Below are 26595 nucleotides of genomic sequence, written 5' to 3' on the forward strand. Positions count from 1 at the left end.
ATATATATATATATATACTACAGGCCATTAAAATTGCTACACCAGGAAGGTGACACATCACGAACGTGAAATTTGCAGGACGGATAAGGCACGCTGTGGTATTGTGGTATAGAAATGATTAGCTTATCAGCGTATTCGTGCAAGTCAGGCGATGATAGCGACACCTACAATGTATATAAAAGAAGATATTTGACTGTTAGCTTCTGATACAGAAATTGAATTTGAGCGTTGTTCTTGGGTAAAAATGTTTCTGTTATACCTCGTGTAAGAAGGAGAAATGCCTACCAGCACGTGTCTGAGTTTGATCGAGGTCGAATTGTAGCCTACCGGGATTGCGGTTTATCATACAGAAGTATTGCTGCTCGCGTTGGTCGAGATCCCATGACTGTTAGCAGAATATGGAATCGATGGGTTCATGACGGTCATATGTAACAACGTGCAGGGTCTCAGAAATCCCCCATGAGTAACAGCCGAGAAGCACATGGACTTAAGGGATCGTAGAGCTACGTCACGAACCCTTAGTCAACATATGGGGTCATTTGCAAGACAACAAGTATCTGCACGAATAGTTCCACGACGTTTGCAGCAGCATGAAATGTCAGCATGGCGACCATGACTTTGGCTGCCCTTGACGCTGATCACAGGCAGGAGCGTCTCCAATGGTGTGATCAACGACGAACATGGACGCAAGAATGGCATGACGTCTTCTTTTCAGACGAATCCAGGATCTGTATACAACATCATGACGTCTGCATCCGTGTTTGGCGACATCGGGGAGAAAGTCCACTGGCAGCTTGCATTCGACATCGTCGTACTGGCCCATCACCTTGGAGTAATGGTATGGGGTGCCATTGGATACACGTCTCGATCACCTCTTGTTCGCATTGCCGGCAATTTGAACAGCAGCTGTTACATTTCTGATTTGTGAGGGTCAGTTGCTCTGCCTTATCTCTGCCGAGGCCTGCATAACGCTACGTTCCAACAGGACAGTGCAGGACCGTATATTACCCACACTGTCCTGACTTTCCTTGACACAGAACATAAAAATTTGCATAAAATTAGAAAAAGGTATTGATTTTCATATTTTAAATCTTGGAGAAAAAATGTATTAAAAACCCTATTAAGTGAATGTGTTTTAACAATTCTTTCGCCATTACACTTGTGGCTAAGCTATAATTTTAAACTGTTATATGGATGATTCTCTAAGTATCATATCCAAGACTGACTTGAGATAAAAAGTTCTTTTTTATACTCATAACTCATTAACGATTTCCTTAAAAATTTTAAAATTACCTAAAGGTCACTCTCTTGTCTAGTCCAAAACTGCTCGTAAACTTTACATGAATAAAAACTTCATGCCTTTAAAAACATATAAATAGCAAATAACAGCCGACATGCTTCAAGCTCTTCTAAGTCATTTTCAAGACTTACCAGACGTGAATTCGAAGAAACAAAAGTAATTTGAAATAAAAACGTCAAGTTGCCAACGAAAAATGGAAAAACAACTTCTCCTAAGTGCTGTAGTTGTAGTTAATTTACGTCGCACTAGAGCTGCACAATGGGCTATTGGCGACGGTCTGGGATATATCCCTGAGGATGATCCGAAGACTTCTCCTAAGTGCGTGGAAATGCATTTTACCACTCTGATTTGTCCCTCTCGGTCACTGCAGTTTTTCCAGTTTCGTTTTTCACCTTTTTTCCAGTCTTCGTTGACAACTTTAAATTTTTATTTCAAATCACTCTTGTTTCTTCGTATTCACGTTTAGCAAGTCTTGAAATTGGGCGCCTATTTTTCAAGCATTTTTATCATGTCGACTGATATTTGTTATTTATTTATGTTTGAACCGAATGGAGTTTTGAATCAAGTAGAATCAAACAGCTTCAGTTTCTTGGGATCATTTATTTATTGTTCTTAAACTGATTTAATTTATTTGGATTCTCTACACTAACATTTCATTAAATAAAGTAGAATTCATAAACCACATATTTGAATCTCGATCTTAAAATTTAATTTCTTTCAAATTTTAGCACTAACGTTTCAATAATTAAAATAGTAATTGTGAACTATATATTTAAAGGTATTTAACTATCTATAAAAATCTACTAATGGTAATTCGAATCAATAAGTAAATTCGAATCAGTAAGGGATTCGAGTCAGTGGTGCTTCAAAACAGTGATTCAACTCAACAAGTGTTTCGAATCAGTTCGAATTACTAAAGTTAACTTATTCTATTGATTCGAATCATTTTGGTGATTCGTTTTGCCCAACTCTAAACTGCAGGCAGCAGAAATGCAACTACGTACAGAGTTGAAATTTGACGAGCTAAAAAATCCATTTTTGATTAAGAACTAAACACATTTTTTATGTATATATTCCATATTATTTGTAAGTTTTAAGTACAATTATGTATTTTTTTTAAAATCTTGGTAATAGTTTATTTTATTACTATCAACATATTACTCTATTGGTGTCATATAAGATTAAAATAATTATACCTTTTATAAAAATAATATTTCTTAAAAAAATGTATCAACGTTTAAGTAAAAAAAGAAGAATGAAGGTGAAGGAAGTCTTCTGATATGAAAATAATAAAAAAATCTTTTGATACTTTTGAGAGGTAATATTATTTGTTATTCATAATATAGAATAATTTATAAAGAAAAATATTCATTGTTAAATCGTTAGTCATAAATAGAAACGTTTTTAATAATTAAAAATGATATCAGAATGAATTCAATTATACATTCCCTAAATTTACTTTTAGAATCCTTATCAAAAATGAAAACAAGAAATCAACACATGGAAAGGAACAAAATTGTATTAAAGCAATTATTATTCAAAAATATGGCAAATTTCAGTAGAGGAAGGCGAATGTAATAAACATTAAAACAGGTTTCGTTGGAAGTTCAAACTTGATGTTTTTTCAGATCCTCTCTATTTCTTCCGACAATCAAACCAATTTAGCTATTTATTACGCCTGCTTTCCTGTACTGTTATTTGTCAGATTTCTATAGGATTTTTTTTACTGTTATATACTAATTGTGTTTTTTGTCTTCATGAAGGATTCTAAAAATATATATTAAGATCGGTCTGTACGATATACTCATTACATTACGAATTGATACATTTGAATAAGGATACAAATAAAAAAATATGCCTTATTCTGTAAAAAAAGAGACACATGAAGATTTTTATAGATATATTTTATAATTATTGTTTTATTATAAGTTTTGATGATTTTTTTTTCGAACCATATGGTAAACATAGTAAAATCTCAACTGGAATTCATAAGAATGCAATTAATAATAATTGATTCAATTATTTTAAAGCAATTTTTTTTTTACTCTCAAAAAACCTTCACAATTGTATTGCATTAAAAAGCAAATTTAACCTTCTTAATATGAATTTTAACACTCCTATAGAATCTTGATTCTGCAGATAACCTCCTTTCATCTATCTTGAAAAGAACAGTGAAAAAAAATGTAATAAATATGCAAATCAAATTGGTCTACAAATTAATAAGAATAAAAACAAAAGCCATTTTGAATAAATGCAAAATCTAATAATAAAATGAAAATAAATTCCGAAGAAGTTTGATTCTTTCCCATACCTTGGAGCAATAGTAATTAAAGAAGATGGTAGCAACGATGATATAAATTAAAAAATCATAAAATCTAGGATCTGTTTCAGAAGCTGACCAAAAATTTTGGAGAGCTTCAAATATAACCACGAAATAAATGTTTTTAAAGCTGCTGTCCACTTCTAAAAGGTGCTGAATGTTGTAACCTCTCCAAAAGTGAAATAGAAAACTAGAAAAATTCTAGAACAAATGTTTCAAAATTATTTTAAAAATTTTCTGGTCTAATATTATTTCAAATAACGCTCTACAAATAAAGGCGAAATTATCACCCATTTATGAGAAGAAAGAGATGAACATGCGCTTAAAACGAGTTAGTCTTGCTGTAACATCGCTCAAAAACGAAAGTGGGAAAAGCCGACACTTGATTAGTAAAAGGCTCCACTCACGTTTGTGAGAACGGGAGTTCGAATCCAGCAGAACGAAGTGTAGTAAATGGTGATTGGTGCATATTAAATCTGTCGAGTAACAAAGTCCTCCATGTTCCCAAAACAATTCAATACCTCTGAATGGGTACTGAATTGAAGATGGATCGTTCTCTGGTTCAGATCAAAAATACGATCAGTGTACAAATGAATGGGTGCATGAATGGGTCCATTCTATGAACGGCAATGACGTATGGGTGCAGTATAGTCGAATTATTGGCCCTAGATGGTGCCACGGAAAAACAAGAACAATCGCACCCCCTCTGCCTTAATGACAGACGACGACAACAACAACCATGGCTCTAGGCGCCTAGATCTGTGCAAAGCGGAACTAAGTGGATAAGAGTGGCCCAGGACGGACATGGAAGAGAGACTTGCTTGTTAACTAGCGTGAAGAGAAAAAGTTTATTTTTCTATATTATTAAAAGAAAAGAAAATATTTTCAATGAATCTATTCACAAATATATTTAATTTTATACTCACAAATCACACATTTTTGTACCAGTTGTTAATTTTTCCATAATAAAGTGTTAAACGCAACTTTTATGCCACCTATTTGATTTCCAAAATACAGGATGGCGAAAGGGTAAGAAGTGGGAAAAGTTTAAGGAAACAGATTAATTTTTATCTAATAAAATATATTTTGTAACGTATATCTACGTGTCCAAACTGTCCAACGTAATTCCTAAAACTGAAATGAAATTAAAGTCTTTAAAATTTCCTAGTGAATCATTTATCGCCGTTTGTTAAATTTTTCTCGAATGTGACAAAGATCGTAGTAATTGTTTCATCAATGATTGGTTTAAATTATATGTGTTGCATCCACTTTTAAAATAAATTAAATGCATTTATTTTGTCAATGGGATGCCTGCTAGTGACGTAATGTGGGTATCTTGATCCTGATCAGTTGTTGAAACAAGGTATTTGTTTATGTTAGCAACTGTTCTATCCATTCTATTTCGAATAAACCAAGCCCACCAAACATCAATTCTCTTAAGTGACACATTTTATATTCTCACACAAAGATTTTTTCACTAAATTCTAAAACACAATGACAGACACGAAGACATGTGGAACATAAACTTATGCATCGAAGTTGCCAGGTTTCACAAAGCAAAAATGTATCATTATTACAATAAAATACATAAGCAAATAATATATCTTAATAAAAAAACGTAGATGAGAAAAAATTATATTTCAATCAATGCATGAAACGGCACTGTATTTAATTACTTAACGTTAATGAACATTCTAACTTATGCGGAGAAACTTAGTTTTACTTTAATACTTTATTTTGCTTATAAACGATCAGCTGGCACTGACGTCATAGGTCACATGTGTAAGTATCCGTGATCTTCTTCTTCTTCTTGAAGTGCAAGTACCCAATTGTAAAATAAATGTTGCATGCTGGAATCGTCGAGGAAAAAAATAAACAAATATTTTAGTAAATACAATGTGTGCATATATTATTTTTTTATACGATACCCATCGTCTATTGGAAGTGTCGCAAATTTACAGCATGCATTCTTCGGCGGTGCTGAAAGTCTTGACAATCCTGAAAGTTCAATACCTTTAAAATTTGCTACCAGTAGTAAAGGAGTGTTTTTTCTATCTTTTAAACGATATATTTAATTATTTACTAAGAATCAACATCATCATTGGCCAAACAGCCCAATGTGGGCCAGTGCCTTCTTCTGAAGATTCCTCCATAACGACTTTCGATTTATCTTTGATCTCCAATTCTTTTCATTAATTGCGAGAAATCCTCCGAGTCAGCTCATCTCAATCACGGCTTTTCCAGCTTTCTTGTTCCAGTGGGTCTGAAAAGCAATATCTTTTTTATTCTGTTGTCATCTCTCACTCGAATCACGTGGGCCATCCAATTCTTTCTATTTTTTTATGTATTTAATAATATCGGGATGTGAATAAATCTTGTACAGTTCAATGTTAAATCTCGTTCTCCAGTTATTGTTTTCATTTACACCACAAACAGTATTATTTAATAACATATTTTATTATTTTAATGATATTATTTTATAATTTTATTTAATAAAAGTAGTAAAACTTTTGAACTATAAGGTACATAAATTTTTATATAATTTTAAAATATCTAATTTAACATTGCAAAATACAAAATCGGAGAGAAATCGGTTGAATAATTCCTGAGAAATAGAATTTCAAATCTATAACATTTTTAAAATTCGATTTCTTACGAACTACTCAAACGATTTCGCACAAATTTTGTATTTTGTCCTGTAAAATTAGATACTTTAAAATTATGAAAAAGATTGAATGCCTAGCAATTAAAAATTTTTTTGACTATTACTAAATAAAAAATAATAAATATTTACTAAAACTTAATTTTTCGCGTTGATTTACCTTTGGATGCACGAATTTTATAATTGTGTGCAAAGATTTTTCAATTCGCCTAAAAAGTTCTCGAGATGTGGCGAAATACGCAAAAAATAAAAGTAACATTAGGGGGTCTAAAGCTCGGATCATTCTCTTGACCAAACTATGAGGACCCTATTTGCCAGATTCCAGCTACCCCCTATATTTTGGGGGTTAAAAATCCGAATCCGTCTAAAAGAGGTATGTTTATTCAGAGAAAGTACGTTTTTGAGTCTGATTTAGTAACTTAAAATATCGTCTGTTACTTGGATTATATGAAGTTACCCCTTTGAACCATTAAGATTGAGTCCTTAATCGTGAAGATGCGATCATTGCATAAAAAGTTATTCAAGGTGGTCCATTTTATTTTTGGCTCACTGTACATAAGAAAGCATGTATGCTCTTCGTTTTTTTATTTTAAAATGTTCGTTTTCACTGAAATTTACAGAGCACTATTTCGCATAGCTAGCTTATACCAATTCAAATTTTCGCAGAACAACAAAAACATTGACGTAGTGCTAAAATTAACTCATTTACTCGTTCAATAATCATTTATTACATGATAAACAACAAAATTTCAAAGTTTTTTTGTTTTATTTATGGCAACATTTTTTCATAAGCAATTAATTTCATAAACAATTCGAGTCTCCATCTGTTCACAAACACATTAAAATAAATCTTCATTCAATCATTTCATCGGTTGCTCTGTGTCGCTATTGCCAGTAATATCAAAGAATTAAAATCTCGTAAAATCTCACCGTGACGTGGTTTTATTTCAGTTTGACCTCCCCGGTTATAGGATACTAGAGTTCCTAATACTTAACTTTACTCGCTAGATATTTTTTAGCTAGAGAAATTTTCAGTAAGATTTCTTAGATAATTTTAATTAGAGAGTTTCGAGACTTGCTTCAAAATTGTCCGAAACATTGCGAAAGAGAAATTTAGTAAAACGGTCTACCACACTTGGCAACGCTTTTCACCCATCTCGCTTTCCTCAGGCTTGGAATGTTTCGACTGCACAGTGATTTTTAGTGTTACTTTTATTGCTACTACTTTTATTATTATTATGGAGCGGTCTATTATTCTGCTCGTTCCATAAAGTTCCTTTTGCTGTTCCATAGAAGCAATGATATTTTAACGCTCATTAGAATATCCGAACTGGAGTGTTCATTCCAATATTCGCCATCGCACCTCTCGCCATCTGGAGAGAAGAACGGTACCATGTCTTGACCTGTTAAGAATTGTCAAATGATGCCTTGAAGCGGCGCTCATGTCAATATCATTCAGTAGCCATTCAACTCCGGAACGGGAAGCGTCTCCCTGTCGCTTCAATTTTCAGTTAACTTCTTCCTGTTTTCGAGGTTTTCCTTACCATGTTACGCAAATGCGGGTTAGTTCCATCAAAAACGTCCTCCACGAAGGCAGCATTTCTCCCACTACTTGATCCAGGAGTTCCCTTGTCTTCTGGATTGGGTTCAAAATGACAAGGCTACAGAGTTGAACGTGAGTAGTCGTATACCCAAAAATTGGGTCTGCTGTTCAACGACGGCTATAAAATGAAATATATCTGCAACCACGGGTACCACAGTCAACAGACTTTTGGCGAATGCTCGCCATCCTGCTCTGCTCGTCGCAATTCTCTAGCGATTAGCCTGCAGTTGTAATATAAACATCGTCACCGTGGCTTTTTTCCGACGATACTTTGGAGTCTGATTTACATTGGAGTTTCAGAAGGAGAACACCAAGACACCATCACTGAAGAACATCATGCAGGTGGGGGCAGTATTTTGTGGTGGAATTATACTGGGCTCCTGAACAGATCTGCTCGTTCAAATCGACAAACTATGACTAAGCCAAATGTTTCGGGACATCATTCTGGAATAATGTGTACGTTTGTTTCAGAAACACAGAATGTGTGCTCTCGTCTCACCAATACACCGTGAACGAATGTATTCTGTCTTATATCCGTCTCTGAACAGCCAACACAATTTTGGGTTTACGACTACTAATGTTCAACTCAGTAGCCTTGTCATTTTGATCTCAATCCAGAAGACAAGGAAACTCTTGGATCAGTACCCCCAGAGGTATTGATTTGTTATGGGAACATGGAGGACTTTGGGACTCGACAGATTTAGCGTGCATCAGTCACCATTTACTACTCGGGGAATCTTCGGCCGGCGGGGATCGAACCCACGAACTCTTGGACAAGAGCTCAATGAAATGACCAGCATTTTCACCAAACTTTAATCAGATAGATCATATGCAGGCCGACGAGTTGCAGCCCATCAACTAACTCTTACGTGTTTGCTCGGAGCTTGAAGGACCACTGCTTGTTGAATGGAGTAGCTTACGGTTGATTTAAAATTATTTAGTTTTCTTGAAATACGTTTCAAAAGCATAATTATAAAAAAAATAATCATGTAGTTTCAAATGACTTAAGGAATACTAATTTGGTGACGTAGTCCACCTATGCTATCAAGCTCACGTTGATCATAGATATTGCCTGACATAACTAATAAAATATAATTAAATATCTGAAAACGTGCAATAAACTCCTTAGTTGATGAATGAGAGCAAAGCAAACAAACATCACTAGCGCTATCATTAAAATCGTCGGCAGTTTCATTTATATCAATAGTGCTAGCTCTAAACCAGTTAGAAAGTTCTATTTTCTCTTATTAATATAGAATGTCTCTCCTGATAATGATCTATTTGAACGATTTTTAGGAAGGAGAGCTAAAGTTGCGCCGTCCTGCCACTGTCAAAATTTCAGGACACACACACAGATATATTTCACAAATTCATAAATTCTAGACTCAGTTCCAAAACTGTGAATTAAATTGTCTGACTTAAAACCAAATTTAAGATGATAAAACTATGAAAAATATTATTCAGTATTAATCTTCTTAAATATTTTCAACAAATAAAAGTAGTCTCTCATTGATTAATACATTCACAATTGTCTTTATATATTTTGTTTATAAAGCCCATGTTCTACTGAAAGAGAGGTGATTATTCTAAACTTCTGTAACCGAAAGCAGCTGATCTAGATCGAAAAAATTAACAAAATACTTATTTCTCTCTGCATATTAATATACAGATAAAATATTGGTAACATTTTAATTTAAATCAGTGTTTAAGCGAACACTTTTGTTTGAAATAGTCGTAACTTACAAAACTTTAAACCATACTTATTTGAAATGTATTTAAACTTCCTTAACTATTCAAATAAATGTCGTTTGAGTTTCTTGAATGTGTTTAAATTTAAGGACTAGGAGGTAACGAAAATATCGTAAGACATATGAATTGTAATTTTATTTTTTTTGAGTCATATTACATTAATCTCACTGTTTGTGAAAAAAAATTATACTCATTATTTAAATAATTTAAACTTCATTTTAGATATTGAAAATTTATAGCCGACTCTTGATGTAATTCATTCACTTTTTTCTATCCCATGGGTTCAGAAAAAGTAATCTTGATGTGATCAGTGGCTCTATCTTCTGCTCCAAAATTTCTGATAAAGAACTCTTAATGTGATCCGTGCCCCATCTTCTGTTCCAAAATTCCTAATAAAGAACTCTTAATGTGATCCGTACTCCCTTAGGCTTCAAAATTTCTGATAAAGAACTCTTGATGTGATCCATGCCCCCATCATCTATCCCATAATTAAGAACTCTTAATGTGATCCATGCCCCCATCATCTATCCCATAATTAAGAACTCTTGATGTGATCCACGCCCCCATCTTCTGTTTCAAAATTGCTGATAAACAACTCTTGATGTGATCCATGCCCCAATCTTCTGTTTCAACATTGCGGAATATATTTCTGTTGTTTTAAATTCCTTTTTAGTTTCATTATTGCACAGTTCGGTTTCCGTCGTGGTATAAAAAAAATAGTTGAGATCTTTGACCTTATTTAATGTCCCATTCATTTCGATGTTTGTTTTAATTTAATGACATCATCTGTCAAGCTGTCTAATGGATGTCAGAAGGTTTTAATTGTCACGAGTTCTTTCAAAAAACATTTATTACAGTTTTCATGGGGAAAAAGGGTTAATGAATGTTCTTTAAGAATGAAGTACATAGAAGTTAAATTTCAAAGCATGCGTTTGCTAAACTTTTTGATGTACTATCCAAATGTTTAGTATCGTAAAGTACACAAAATAAAAACCGTAACACCCTGAATAACTTTTGATCTAATCATCGGATCTTCACGTTCTAAGACTCCATCTTACAGGTTTGAGGAGTTACCTTAAATAGGCTAATTAAAACTTTATAGATCTTGTGATCAGTGCAGTGCCGTCTGCATGAAAGGCGATGGTTTCATGTTCGTTTTGAAACTTATAATGGACGTGTAGATGATATATAGCTGGGGGGAGGGGCCTAGAATGTCTCCCTGTGGCACACCAGCATTTATTTGGAAAAATCTTTATTTAGTTTGATTCTGAAATATCTGTTCTTGAATCGATCCATAAAGTGATGTCTTATGGAATGTTCAATTCGTTGTGTTTGAAGATAAGGCCCTCGTGCTATACCCGATCAAAGGCTTTAACTATGTCGAGGTCGTCTCTCTCTCTCTTGAAAAGAACTTTCGCGACGAATTCGGTGATTCTTACTAATTGTTTAACCGAAGAGAGGTTCTTGCAGACCTTGGGTGGATAGGAAGTCCTCCAGTAATCTCTTTTGAATTATTTTTTCAAAGATTTTTTAAAAGTGAGGGTAGTAGGCTAAAATCCATTAGATTGGAAGTGTCTTTTCCAGGTTTTAGAAAAAGTGTGACTTTCGACCATTGGAGCGATTATTGAGACAGCAGTTGAGGATATCCCACAATTTTGTCTCGATAATTTATTGGCAAGATCTAAGCATGCTATTGGGATGATATGTTATGGAGCTTTCCAGTTTGGGATCTCCTGTAATTGAGTTCATCCATAGCAGCTGGATAAAGTGTATGTTCGGAGTATGGATGATGTCACAAGGCGGTCGATATCATTGCAACAAGGTTCATTACTGAGTGTTCCGTGGTATTGGTGAATAGGTTGGCTTTGTATTGATCAAAGTAGACTTTGCCTAGGGAACAAATTAGCGGTAATTTGGAAAAATGTTTTGATGTTAGGGCCTTCGATAAGGTTCGATCATCAGTATATAAGACAGAAATTTTATCATTCCTTTGGTCTTTTTTGAAATTTTGGCAGTCTTCTTTTATTTTTTTAAGGAGCTTTTATTTTTCTTTAATGATATATATGGTGAATACAAGAATGGAGTGTTTTAATGAAGTCATTATTAAGGCGTTTAAAAATGCAAGGATTTGAATAGTATTGGATTAAAAATAATCATATTACTGCAATATTCTATGGCTCTAGTCTTATATTTTTCGATTCATGACTATCTAATCAAACCAATTTCATATAAAAATTTCGTAATCACAGCTGCAATGCGAAAATCTTCTGTTGCTTCCACGCGAAGATTTGACTAGAAATACTAAAAATTTAAATAAATCGTAGGTTTAGTTGATCAGCTTGTTATAGCGCTTGCTATTTCTTAACATATCGTAACATATAATCGTAAGCTTACCAAATCTTAAGTTTATCAGTTCTTAACATATGTGCTGTATAAGTTTTTGAAAGTGAAATAAGTTCATCTGAAAAGTGGCATAAGTCCAAGACTTTTTAAGGTTTAATGTTGGTATAATTTAAAATATTGGCAAAGGTTAATCAATTTGGGTGATGTTTTTAACGCTATAATTTAATCAAACATCAAAGTGAGACAATTATCATTAAAATCCTCAAGAATTAATAAATAATTAAATGATTTTTTAACTTCCAATAGACTTATTTCACTAAATAACGGGTCACGTGTTAACATTTTAGAATTGTAAGGTTTTAGTTTCTATCATCTCAACGCTACCGAATTTTTAAACAGAAGCACACATTCTTAAAAACATATTATATCAGCCTTTATTGATTTTAACTGAACCCAAACACAATTGTTTATTATTTAAAATTTTGTGCAATTCGGTTAACAAAAGATATAAAGCCCTATGGTATAAGGTATTGCGCATACTTTCTAATGATGATCGCAGTATCGATGAAAGTTTCAAGGCACTTGGACCATTTAAAATTTTGTATAAAGGTTGTTTCTCTGTTGTAAAGGAAAATAAAAGGCACAGTTTAAGTGCCTTACACGTGAATGAATGCTATAATTTTAATCTATACCTGTAATCAATACTAATCATCTTGTTGTGACGAATTATTTGAGCTGTAGACCGGAAAATAACTGAAATATTACAAAAGTTATTAAACTTTTTTAAAAATCACCAATTTTCCACAGAGATTAAAATTATCAAAATCAATGTCTTATTTTAATTTTTTGCAATCTTTTGGAAGTCCAGATAATGCAGCATTGGAGTAAGTTTTTAAATATTAAAAAATTAAGTAACAAACACTTTTCGTTTTCTGAAAACAGTGGCATTTCTCCATTTTCAAAATAAACATAGAGGGAACTGGATAGAGATAGGCTCAACTTAACCTAAAAATCATGAGCAACTGTTGCAAAGTCACAGCAGCTATAAAACTTACATTATAACATTATTTGCAGGAAAGCATTATTTCATGCGACGACCAACCTTTGAAAAAAGGGCCTTAAATATTTGATTGTTAATTATTTGATTAAATATTTGATGAACTTATTCAGATTTGAGAAGCGAGCTTCCTAAATTTGAATTATTATGTGAGTTACAAAATAAAATGATCAGTACTGTTTATTTTGTTTTAGAACCATCCAAAAACCAAAATAAATTTATCATCAAAATATTATAAAATAAATGAAATATAATATAATAAAAAGCCCTTAACATAACCAAACATTTAGTATTTAGTAGTACCTAAAACGAAGTTCTCAGGCCTCTAATAGAGCAACTCTTTTACTAAACTCAGAAGCATTTAAATATTAAATGATATTTCAGATGGGTGAAATTGCAGTGAAAACTTTTTGAACGTCTTCAAGAGTCAGTGCTGAATGATCTGTTTAACTTTTTTGAAATGATTGAATTTATTAAATATTGAAAATGGTTTGTAGATTAAAAGGATTTTTTATCAACGTTCATTGTCATGGAATGTTAAAATATTGAATCTATGAAATGTTTTAAAAATAATGAAATGAACTTTTAGAAAGGTTTTCAATTATATCTAGAGTCTTCGATAAATACCTTTACGTTTGCAACGACCTTTATTTAATTTTGTCTGTTTGTTTGTTTGTTTGTTTGCTCGTTCGTTTGTTTGTCTGTTTTCAAAATATTGTTTCAAACTCAACCAAAAACTTTATATATAACTACAATAACATCATACAGAGATATTGCTTAAATTTCATTAATTTATTATATATTTAAATGAGTATAATAATATATTAAAATTAAATATTATTTAAGTATTGAAAGGAGATTCTTAGAAACGTTTGTTATTGTAGCAGGATTGTTCAATGAAGCGCTTCAAGTTAGCCTGTTTCTCTGGAAATATTGTTTCAGGTTCATCGAATGTAACTTCTGTCAAAACTTGTTGGACCTCATCAGGAGTGAGGGATGAATACTCTTCAATGAATGAACATAAAATATTCACGATTCGGCGCCCATCACGACTCGTGATAGCTTTATATAACTTCGAATGGACATCTAAGAAATCTAAATCTTCCATATTCTTCTCAGAACTTATTGCAGAGAGCACTTTTTCTAACTTTTCAGTCATTTTCAGCGCTTGCACTCTTTCGTCGAAGGGAGAGCTTAAATTTTGCAATTCTGGGGTGAATTTTTCATTTCTGTACTTTCGCATAAACAAATCCAACAGCAGTAGTGCACCATTTACATCTGCATTCTCGAAAACATTATATTTTTTAATGCCCAATTCCTCATTGGACTTGAAAGAATCATTTGAGATTTTTGCTTTCGTTTGATAATCATTTTCTTTTGAGAAATTCTGAAAATAAAAGTGTCCATCTTTTTCTTCTTCTTCTCTAGGAGATCTCTTTTCCTTTTTCCCACAATCACCGGCGGAGCGCCAAGGGTAGGCTTTACGACGCTCGCAACGCTCACGTTCCACCAAATATTCCCACAGAATGTTTTTAGTGCTAGCTATTCCACAAGCAAGTGGATCTAGATCCGCTACATATGAACCATTTTCCATTTGTTGAGTAAACTCCCGTTCCCATGTGAGTATTTCTTTAACCGTTTCTTCTTGCCTATTAAGAAGAGCAAGATCAAGAGGTGTGTAGCATTGGGCAGTCTTCTTATAAACTTTCGCTTGGCCGGGGAATATTAAATTTCTAACGGCGTCTTGTGCACCACTTGCAGCAGCCAAGTGTAGGGGCGTCTGCAAGTCTGCATCTGGCAGGTCTGTCTTTATTTTGTCTTTCGTTTCTAGCGAACGCACCAGCAAGGAAACGATTTCTTCATGTTTGAAGTACGCAGCGAAATGTAATGGGGTCCAATCTCTGTCTGTAACAGCCTCATTTAAGCCTTTTGTATCTGTTATGGTAATGCCTGAAAGTGGTCCAATAAACCCATTCATTGCTGCATAGTGGAGTGCTGTCATGTTATTGTTATCTGTTGCCCAGAGGTCGAGGTCTTTTCTCGGCTTAAGGTTGAAAAAGTTCTTTGTGGAATTTAAGAGCACTGCTGTATGCAAAGGCGTCAACCCTAAACTATCTTTCGCGTTGACGTCTACCTTGGGATCGTTGGCTAATTTCTCAACAATTTTTGGACTCAGTGAATTATCCGAGACAGCAATGTGCAGTGGAGTTTTTCCTCCCTTATCTGAATCATTAGGTCTAATACCTTTACTGGACAATAAATAATCGACGCATTTCTCACACTGGTAACGTACTGCCACATGAAGGGGTGTCAGATTGAACTGATCTGTCTTTGCATTGACATCAGCATTTTGTTCGATCAGCTCTTTCAGAAACTCCGCTTTATTGTTCTGTGCTGCTAAATGAAGCGGTGTCAAACCGAATGAATCCTTCTTATTCACAATAGATTCATCAGAATGGTCTATGATTTTTGGGAGTAAAACGACTCGACCCACTTCAGCTGCTGCGTGCATCACGTTTCTTTCGTTCTCAAATTCCGCTTTCATATTAGCACCAAATCTTATAAGTGTCAACATGCGGTCTAGTATTTCTTCGTCGTCGTATGATTTCTTAAATACCAAGTTGTACAAGTCTCTGTCGATGTCTCTGAAGCTCAAACTCTGACCCGAAACGATGCGTATCAGTTCGGGGGGATTGTTGCCGAATTTCCGGAAAATGAGTCGATTGGTTTCATGCATTGTTCTCAACTCGATCTTAGGGTTGGCGAGGTTCATCACCTCTTGTGAAACCCAACTGCTTACTTTGGAAAATTTACCATCCTTTTCATATTGCAAAGCGTAACTTACTTTAGAACCCTTTTTCCAGTCTAAAAAATCAGTAGTGCTACGTTGGCCGTCTGTATATGAGCTGAAATTGATATCGATATCATTAACGGGTGTGACAGTAAGGACTGGTAGCGTCATCTCCGTAACGTTCTTTTTAAACTGCAGCAGCGTGTCTATTTGTCTCTGAAAGCTTTGGTACAAATCATAATTTAGATTCACCAAATTGTGCTTGTCTTTTGCATATTTTAGAATACCGATAACTTTGTCGATTAAACCTTCCGAATTTTTGTTGATTATGACTTGAAAATAAGGGAAGTAAAATAAGAGGCGATCGAGATTCTCGTTAAATTTATCCAGATCACGTGCTTCATAGGAGTACTCCGCTACATATGTGTACTGATCAATTAGGGAAAGGAAAATAGAAACATAAGTCAGAGTACCGAAACTCAGAGCAGATAAAGCATTATAAGCATTTTGATCGTTAATACTTTCCGGCTTAGCATTGTTTCTGTTAATGATCGAAAACAAAGCCTCGTACAGAGCTCCTTGCGGTTTTATATAACTGTAGAAAAAACCTTCGGCTATTTCCTGTATCATTATATTTGTGTACTGCTCTCTGTTAGCCTGCACCTTATTATTGTCACTAAATGAAACAGACGCAGCCGCAGTTTTGATAACTGAAATGGGATGGCTGGCATCAAGTTCTTTCATAAATGTTATCGTGAGTAGAAAACCTTCTTTCATTTCTTTCCTCATATCTTCTACTTCGGAAAGTGTCTCGCTGACTTTTTCAGAAATATCCTTTAAAACTTCCGTTTGCTGATCTAACTTCCGATTGATCTCATGAATTTTTCTGTTTAACTTTGCCTCCAGTTGTTTCATAGGAATATCAGAGCAACCTTTTTCAACCATGGTGTTCCCAAGTAAACGTTTGGCAACGGCCGATCCGATCAAAACGCCACCCAACACGGCGCCCACTACTGGAAATACTGTTGCGACGGATAACAAAGCTAATCCAAAACTTGTCCCGGAAAATGAATCAGATATGTTGATGCCTTTTTGCATTGCACTGCACTCAGCCGATAATCTCTCAAGTCGTTCAAGTTCATCCTCTCTCTTTAAACGCATAAGAGCGGTGGAGTTCAGAAAACGAGTTTTATTAGGCATGGTATTGTAGCTGTTATATATGCCAGCTATGGCTGCAAATCAATTCTTTATTAAATAATGAAAGTCAATGTTAGTTGATTTTGCAAAACCAAAATGCTTCTTTGAATCTACGATTGGCAACGAGGAGGGGCGAAACTGCTCCTAAGGAAATTGTAATTATCACTTATAAAAACTCAAACAGTACTCACTAAAATTTAAACTAAGTTATTATGACAAAAATGACTACTTTGTAAATTACGAATGCCAATAGTCTTGACGATAAGGAGATAAACTGATTCCTTTAGAAACTGCAAGGGCCAATCTTCACAAAAAATCCAAACTAAAAGAAACAAACAGTTTTATTAATAAATTATAAACGTCAAAACACTGTCATGTCATTGAAACAACAACGCAAGTGCCTTATCGTAGATTTTAAGAAAAGTAGCTTGATTACTAGTATTTACTTTCTAGCGCTAATGTTATGAATGCTAAGGTAGATTTTTTTTATTATATTTTGCAATAAGTCACTTATCATAAAAAATACTAACTAAATAAAAATCTCAATTTTGAATTTTTTGTCGCAAACGTTGGTTTTTCGATTGCACGTCAGAATACGCATTGTTAGAAATCAAGGAGGGCAATTTATGAGCCGTTGTTTTTTTAAAAAGTAAAATAGTTCCACTTTTTGAAATAAAATTTTTATTATGGAGTAAATGAATATTTTAAATGAGAGTTTCTTAAAAATAAGTCATTTTAGTTCAATTATTTTTATAGTAACAATTATATACTCAAAGGAGCGCGATTTCGTTGTTAAAATAATCAGAAGAATTTTAGCTAAAAATGTTATCGCAAAAAGAACTTTTAAAAAAAAGTACAATATGTCCATTGGGAGGCAAGGAATTTTTTTCCATTGACTTTGTGTTGAAAAAAACCTTTCGGAGAAACCACCAAAAACTCTACCAGAGACGGGGCAAAAACCTCTGCACCAAATGCGGTCAAATAAGGAAGCACGTAAAAATTTCAGGATTGATTTGCATTTTGAAAACAAATTAAGGAGAAATGAGTAGGAGCTACAAAACGACATAACAGCCGAGAAATACAATCAGCGCTCTCAAAATCTTTCTTTACAACCTGTAGATGTAAAGGTTGTTTACATGCAACCCGGAAGTCTTACGACGAATTTCAACCCCATGCGCCATCTGTGATTAGCTTTACGCGATCAACCATCAATTTACGGGTAAATGCATTTTTAGACTATTTAGCTCAACGTGTTCATAGTGTTACAGTGAAGACAGTACATCTGATTACATAGTTATAAACATGAGTGATGAAAAGATAGTAAACATGTTTTTTGAGAAGTAATAAAAACTTAATATTCGCATTAGAATCGTACCTTGTCAACAATATACAAACTTCGAAATTTAAATGTAAATGATAATTTAAAAAATAAACTTTGTCACATTGCTCTAACTAAATACTCTAACTAACGTATGTACGGTACATTGCTTGCAGCAAGAATAAATAACAATAAACTAGTTAAAAGAAGTTGAATCAGGTCTGCCATAATAGCGAGTTTTTTTTTTATAAATGTAGCAACCATGTTGCCTTTTTTTAACAATATATCTGTAAATAACTAAAACAAATTTTCTCTTCAAACTCACCAGAACTACTTAACATCATTAATATCTTATGAAATGCAGCATGTTTGAGCTCAGAAATTCTATGATTTATTTATTTCATTTAAAACTAAATTTTCTGTTTAAAAATATCACCTCGCACAGTAATAAACTGCAGTAAGCAACTGTAAACTGTCTCGGACCGGAAGTCCTAAAGGTAAGGAGCTCTAGATTTGTTTTTGTTTACATGTGAATAGAAAATGTCATTCCTTAACCTTAAGTAAACGGTGAAATAAAATATAAAATAAAAAAGCTGTGTACACAAGAGGCCTCTTGACCGAACTCAGCTGTCAAAGGGGTGGAGACACGGAGGGGGGGGAATTGTAAATATGCTAAATGTCTTTTCATTTAATTTTTACCATTGGAGAGGTTGATGATTGTTTACTCCATTTGGCAGTATTGTGGCGTAACTACCACTATAAATATTAAATACCAATTCACTAGTATATAAGACATGTTAACTTGATTCCATTATGAGGTACCTTTTGATAGATAAAGGTAGCCATAGTCAAATATCATAATCCACAGTATATTTCGATACGTGACTAAAGGGATGTTGTTTTCAATATGTATGTTAACAACAACAATCTCGTGCTCTTGATTTGCTCTACTTCCGGTTAGAAAGTATACAGCTAATTCTGCGAGGCGATATTTTCAAACAGATAATTTTATTTTTAATAAAGAAATAGATTATACAGGGTGTCTATAAAAGAACTCCGGGGTTTTAAAAATTCATATCTCACTAACTATAAAAGATAGCAAAATTTAGTCGATTTCTCTGAAAAGAGTAGCTCAAAAAGTTTTACTCATACCAATTGGGAATGTTTGTATCAACTGTTGGCGGCGCTGCAGGNTTATTTCATTTAAAACTAAATTTTCTGTTTAAAAATATCACCTCGCACAGTAATAAACTGCAGTAAGCAACTGTAAACTGTCTCGGACCGGAAGTCCTAAAGGTAAGGAGCTCTAGATTTGTTTTTGTTTACATGTGAATAGAAAATGTCATTCCTTAACCTTAAGTAAACGGTGAAATAAGATAAAAAATAAAAAAGCTGTGTACACAAGAGGCCTCTTGACCGAACTCATCTGTCAAAGGGGTGGAGACACGGAGGGGGAGGGGAATTGTAAATATGCTAAATGTCTTTTCACTTAACTTTTACCATTGGAGAGGTTGATGGTTGTTTACTCCATTTGGCAGTATTGTGGCGTAACTACCACTATAAATTTTAAATACCAATTCACTAGTATATAAGACACATAGACTTGATTCCATAAAGAGGCACCTTTTGATAGAAAAAAGGTAGCATAGTCAAATATCATATTCCACAGTAGATTTCGATACGTGACTAAAGGGATGTTGTTTACAATATATATGTTAACAACAACAATCTCGTGCTCTTGATTTGCTCTACTTCCGGTTAGAAGGTATACAGCTAATTCTGCGAGGCGATATTTTCAAACAGATAATTTTATTTTTAATAAAGAAATAGATTATATAATTTCGAAGCTCAAAATTTGCAGTATTTCATAAGATTTTAATGAAATTAAGTATTTCTGGTGAGTTTGAAGTGAAAATTTGTTTAAGTTATTTAAATATGTATTGTTAAAAAGTTGACATGGTTGCTAAAATTAGGAAGAAATCGCTTTTTTTGGCAGTTATGATTTTGCCTTTTTTTTACTTGTTTATTACTGTTTGTTCTTGGTTTCAAGCCGTTCACCATCAAACGTAAGTGTTAGAATATTGTTCGAGCAGCGAGATTAAATTCATTTCACAAGCTATTAATTTAGGTTTATGTTTCGAAGTTGGTATAGTAGTGTTAACAAAGGTAAGAAGTGCTTTATAACGATTCTTTCATTCAAATGACAATTCTTATGTCTTGAAATGACAGACGATTCTTCTTTTAAACACAAATATTAAATCAGGTAACAAATAAAGAGTTTCATAACACGTTGTGAGCCAAATGTCTTCACACCAAAAACAATAACCCGGAAGAAGAATTGCCAGTTAAAAGCTTGCAGCGCTCCTTAGTGTAGAAAACACCATCCATACAATGCCACCTCCTAATCAAATTTTGAGTTGCAGCCCTTACCAATACATACCAATTACACCGATACAATTCTGCAATCAACAGCTTTTGAAAGGTGGTTAAAGAATATATACAGTTGTCTGTTTTAAGAGTTTTGATAAATATCTTTGTTATCTTGTACAGTCAACAATAAAAGAGTTGTTTTAGTATCACCCAAATCTGTTTCCCTCAATTTAAAGTGTAATTAAATTAAAGTTTTAAAAAAAAACTTAAAAACTGTGTAGTTTTAAATGACTGACTCATAACCATACAAAATAGATTTCATAGTTTTTAATGAATACCGATTTATCGATTATTTACGACTTCTTAAGTAGAACGGGTATTCACTTCCCAGATAGCAAAAGAATATTTTCTAACATTATAAAAATGCAATATAATATTGCCGCACTTGAATGCTATCTTCTAATATATTTTATAAGATTAAATAATGTTATATCGAACTTTTTTACAATGATCATCTATTTAATCATTTTTGGTCCAGAGCCACTTTTTTGTGAAAGACTATCCCATAGTATTGATAAATAAACATTTATTTACGAAAGAAAACGATAAATTAAAATATTACTTAAAATATCATTTTTAGCTAATGCAATTTTATGTCAGAAAACGCAAGAAGGTATTAGTGGAAGTAAATTCTGTTCGCTAACAATATAAAACTGGGAAACTTTTTTTCAACTGTTGAGTTGCAACTTCTTCGCGTTTGTTTACATCGCCATATTGTTCGGGGTCGGTAGCTAGAATGAACCGCTTCAACTTCAAAGATATTTAGAATTTAGTAATTTTTAAGTACACTTTATGAATTTCTATAAAAGCTTAAAAAAAATATTAAATTAGTATCGTAGGTAGTGTTTTTCTTTTAACGGCTTTCTGGTGCTATCTAATATTAGGTGCTACTTGGCTTAGTATTACATAAAAAATTCAATGCACAGTCAATACTTACTTTCCACGAGAAACGAACGTTGTTTTTGTAAAAACTGAACAGCTCTGATCTCAGGACTATCAGAAAGAAGACTAGTTCATTCTAATTTCAGTTTTTTACGTTTCTTTTTATACTCAACGGCGTTCAACATTTAATTTAGATTCCGCCTGTTGAATAAATCAATTTTAATTCATTTGGAGCAAATAATGAGTATTATTTCTGTAGCAGCTTTGGCGAATTCCTGTAACATCTGTTTCGTGAGAAAAATATATTGGAAAATATGAAACAAAATTGAATTTTCTGTAAATTGTTTTTCCCAGAAAAGAGAAAATAAAAGTGTTCATTTTGACATGCGAATATGCTTTAAGATGATGAGGTACATTTTCTTTTACAGCTTGACTGTAACACAATAATACCAGATGAAATCTAATAAATACTGCCGCGCTAATTTAAGCTAGACTCTTGAACCCTATCTACTAATATCTTTAATGTTACATAAGATTAAAGAATATTCGATGTGACATTCGAATATTATTATAAATTATTATTTATTTCATTATCTAATGAATATCGTTGCTGTTTTGGGAAAGGGCACCTTACATAATTTATAAATGAAGATTTATTTCTAAAAGAAAGGAACAAATTAAAATGGTACACGAAACATCTTTAACTTTAGGCTGGAAACCACGAGAAAATAGCATTGAAAACTGATTCGGTTCTTAAATGATAAATTGAAAAAACTTTTTAATTAACTGTTGAGTTGTCGAGGATTGTTTACGTGCAATAAGATATATGTATAATTACATAAATGGGCCGGGGAAATATGGTTTGCAGGGGGCTGGACTCACGTTCATGAGAACGGAAGTTCGAAGCCAGGCAGTCGAAGTAAATTATGGCTGGTGCACGTTAAATCTGTCGGGTTACAAAGTCCTCCATGCCCCTATAACAAATCAATACCTCTGGGGGTACTGAATTGGAGATTGATAGTTCTCTGGCGCAGGTCAAAATTATGATATGTGGACGAATGAATGAATATATGAAAGGGTTCGCCCTATAGACGGATGCGACGTATGGGTGTGGGAGAAGTTGAATTCTTGTCCATAGATTGCTCCCCTGGAAAACAGGAACAATCCCACACCTTGCCTTAATAGTCTAAGACAGCAACATAATTACATAAATGCGCAATTATGTAATGTCATAAGAGAAACCACCCTAAAAACTGCCAAAATCTAAACACTTCCTCCAACCCATTTCATTTATTGACGATCATTTTCTGACGTCATAAGTCACATATGTGAGTATGTTTGACCTTCTCCTTCTCGAAGTGCAAGTACCTAATTGGAGACTAATGCTAGATTAAATTACGATCAAACCTCGTTAAGCCAAAAGTGCATAACACGAATGTTCGTGTAAGACCAAGGGAAATAGTTTTCTCGCTACGCTATCCTAGAAAACAATAATAATAATGTCATTTAATACGAACGTTAAGAAAAAACAACCTTTTTCTCATTTGAAGCAAAATAAATATTCTTACCTAATGATTCCTCAATGAAACCCCTTGCTCCAATCTTAATTGCTGAAACAAATTTATCGCTTTTTTTAACGGAACTAGTGAGACTAGTACACTTGTTCTTGGAACCAAGGTGGGGACCTCCGCTAGTTCACATTGATATGCAGTTGATAATGTCGTAACTGAGAAGGAGTGGACCTTTGAGGACTGGGTGAGTGACGCCGACCTATGGTGATGTCCCTAAGAAAAGAGATTCCTTTCTCTACTGACACTAAAATTCTTTTTCTGATCGCCAGTCTTTTGTGAGGTCTACATTGGGTAGATAGCAGGTAATTAGTTTCATAAGTATAGTTCGACACACATTCAACATTTACGTATCTGAGAGATTGTGTTGGAAGGAAGTTGCCAGAAATGTAACTTTTTTTGAGTGAAACACAGATTTACTGACCATAAAATATTTCCCTACAGAAGAAGTCACGGTATTCGGCCTGCTCGTGGCCCACACGTGGGTCCCGAGTAACTTGGTACTGGGCCGTATAAAAATTCCTTTGAAAAAAGTTACCGAAATAAATTTTAATCCACAAGTGAAGAAAATTCATTATTTAAACTAACATATGACCCAGATTCTAAAATCAATTTTGCAATCAATTGCTACACTGAAGAAATCTCCAGTGCAAATGATAATCCTGTTGCTCTGCTAGCAGGAATTCGTCACAAATAACTACGCCCCCTATAGGTCGTTGCGCTCGTGAATTATAATATTTTCCTTTATTTTACCAGTATATGATTTGTTAACAATGCTTTGTTTCAAAAAAAAAAATCCCTTTAATTGGCATTTTAATTCTCCGTGCTAGTGGGTTTTATTTCATTTTTATGTTATTTTACATATTTCAAATTGAAATAAAAATCATTAGTTAATTCTATAATTTCATAATTATAATTTCATAATTTTATCTGCGAGACTTGTAAAAGCAGACTTTAAAATAAATTGCCATTTCATTGATTTAATGTTGATTTTTAAAAATTTTATGTTTTTATATATTTTTGTGATTTTATTTTCCTTGTTTGTAATTTTCTCAATATTTAACTTAAAATTATGCCAAATTTGAATAAAATTAAAAATTCTAATGTTACCTCTCCTATCGATAAATTATAATTTTAAGTATCTGATAATTTTTTTAAAAAAAATTTCAAAATATTGTTTGTTTGTTTTTATTTTTCCCATTTTAAAATTCAGTAATTCGCGATCGCAACGAACTATAGGTGGCATTGTTGTATGAGACGAATACCTGCGATTTCTATATCAACAGTCATTCAGTTACTCTAGAGACGTTTTTAGTGCAGCGTGTAGCATTTCAACGTTCTTTCTTTATTGTGGCTTATTAAATTTAGAGAAGAAAATTGTTTGATATCCTTTCTAATGCAAACGAAACAAAATGGTATTTCTTCTTTTTAAAGAAGGAACATCCAAAACACATCAGAAAAATATTTGTAAATAAACAGAAAAAAATATGTATATTCTTAGAAGAGTTAAAACCTAATGCCTAAGAAATAGTTTTACTAAATTTAATGATATAACATGAAAGGCCCATTTAAACTTTACATTCTATAGTTTTAAGAATCATATTTCTTCAAAAATTAAAATGAATAAAAAGTAGGACATAAAGCATCATAATTTTACATAATTTAATTTTGTAAACGAAGTTTTTTGACAACAATTTATATCAAAACATTTCAAGTTTCAATAAAAATCATTATTTAGAAACAAAAAAACGTAAAATTCGCGATCGCAACGCTCAAATACGCCCTCTAGCGGGAGACTAAAAATATTGGACATTAATTCCATCATAACCATTGGCCATGACGGACGTCATTTTCTTAGCAGCAAATAAGAAACAAAATTTCCCAAAGGAAAAGGTTGAAGAATTTGAATAAACTAACCAGAACATGCCAAACATTGAAGCAGAACACGCCAAGCATTTGAAGAACAATTTCTCAATAATTTTTACCTTTCTATTACCAACAACATAACTTCCAATTTTATGTTATCTTGCTGTTACAGATGTGCATATTACGGTGAAATAATTTTTTCTGTCTTCAATTCATTACAAATTAAAGTGAAGTCAACATTGCTTTCATCATTCCAAAGAATAAAGTGAATTCAGAACTTACAGAACTGTAATAGTTATAGAATATTCTACTTCTTTATTAGAATAGTATATAGTATTTCTGTATCTATATAATTCGGAAAACAACAATAAAGAATCATCCGAACTACTAGAAATAGTTTCATTTGTGCTGATTATTAATAATTTTTTATCGTTTTCTTGGTAAGCATTTTTTAGTTTTGAAAGAATAATTTCAACTAGAATTCAGCCATTCTGCTTTTAAGCTACATATTCAAATTCATATCGAGATCTTACAATTATAAAATTTTGATGTGTGGTATGTTATCTAAAAGTAATGAAGAGATAATCTATGCACATATTATTTAAAAATAAAATTTTCAAACGAAGAACATTTCATTTGGAATTCTGCGGATTTATAAAACAGGTGAGTGTTATGATTTTTATAATAAAAAATTTGCTTCTAAATATTTTCTTTTTCTTATTTGATGATAGTTTTCTACAGAATGGTTTTTTACGTCGGATTAAGAACTATAAGAATAAAAAAAGAAACAATATGAAAGTTTTCATTTCAATATAAAGAATTTTTAAAATCGTTTTTTTTTTCCTAAGAAATCTTCATTTTACATTTGTTAGTAAATAATTTTTTGATAAAAATTGTTGTCAAAATACTTTTTTTGGAAAAATTAAATGGTTTAACATTATGTGTTTGTGTATACTTCTTGTATATTATAATGTTTGAAGTAATATGATTCAGAAAATTATGGAATAAAAATTCGGTACTTACGTACTAACGCCACCCCGCTACAAATTTGCAGGGCTAAAGAGAATAGAAGGGCTGATTCACTCCTTTGAAGTAGCTCTCGCCGCGCCAATCCTCCAATTTTCTCTAGTGACGCCACTTTGGTGCAAAGCTCGCACTTTTACTTCAAGAACGGAGCGTTCGGCCTTACTATCTCTTACTAATAGTGGAGCATTTCTTTTTGCGAGATATTCTAAGACATTTGTTATTTTCTATAATGTTTTTCCTCAGTTTTTGCAGTGAATTTACAAGAATTTAAAACTATTATCGAAATGCCAGTTTGCGCGATTGCAACTTGAAAATATTTTGATAGAAAAACAAAAGGAAAAAATATAATTTTCCGCGTGTTCTCTAAAGTAAATGAACAACTATGTAAAGAATGGATTCCGAAATGACACAGTTAATATAAAACAGCAATACGTTTATTCTGTCGTTAAGAACTTTTATAAAAATTCATTATCTAAATAGAAA

General features: G+C 33.0%; 1 protein-coding gene across 1 annotated transcript in view; it reads right to left on the minus strand.

Annotated features, from left to right (window-relative positions):
• Nucleotides 1–21835, minus strand: part of LOC107437800 (uncharacterized) — a 34577-nt gene extending 12742 nt beyond the window's left edge. Inside the window, exons 1-2 of the mRNA XM_016049901.3 lie at nt 21708–21835; nt 13900–17344 (exon numbers count right to left, since the gene is read on the minus strand). Coding sequence (XP_015905387.2) covers nt 13900–17025 — 3126 coding nt within the window. The 5' untranslated portion in view covers nt 17026–17344; nt 21708–21835. The remainder of the gene's footprint in view (nt 1–13899; nt 17345–21707) is intronic.
• Between the last annotated feature and the right edge of the window lie 4760 nt (nt 21836–26595).

This window comes from Parasteatoda tepidariorum, chromosome 9, assembly GCF_043381705.1.
Source record: "Parasteatoda tepidariorum isolate YZ-2023 chromosome 9, CAS_Ptep_4.0, whole genome shotgun sequence".
NCBI classification, from domain to species: domain Eukaryota; kingdom Metazoa; phylum Arthropoda; class Arachnida; order Araneae; family Theridiidae; genus Parasteatoda; species Parasteatoda tepidariorum.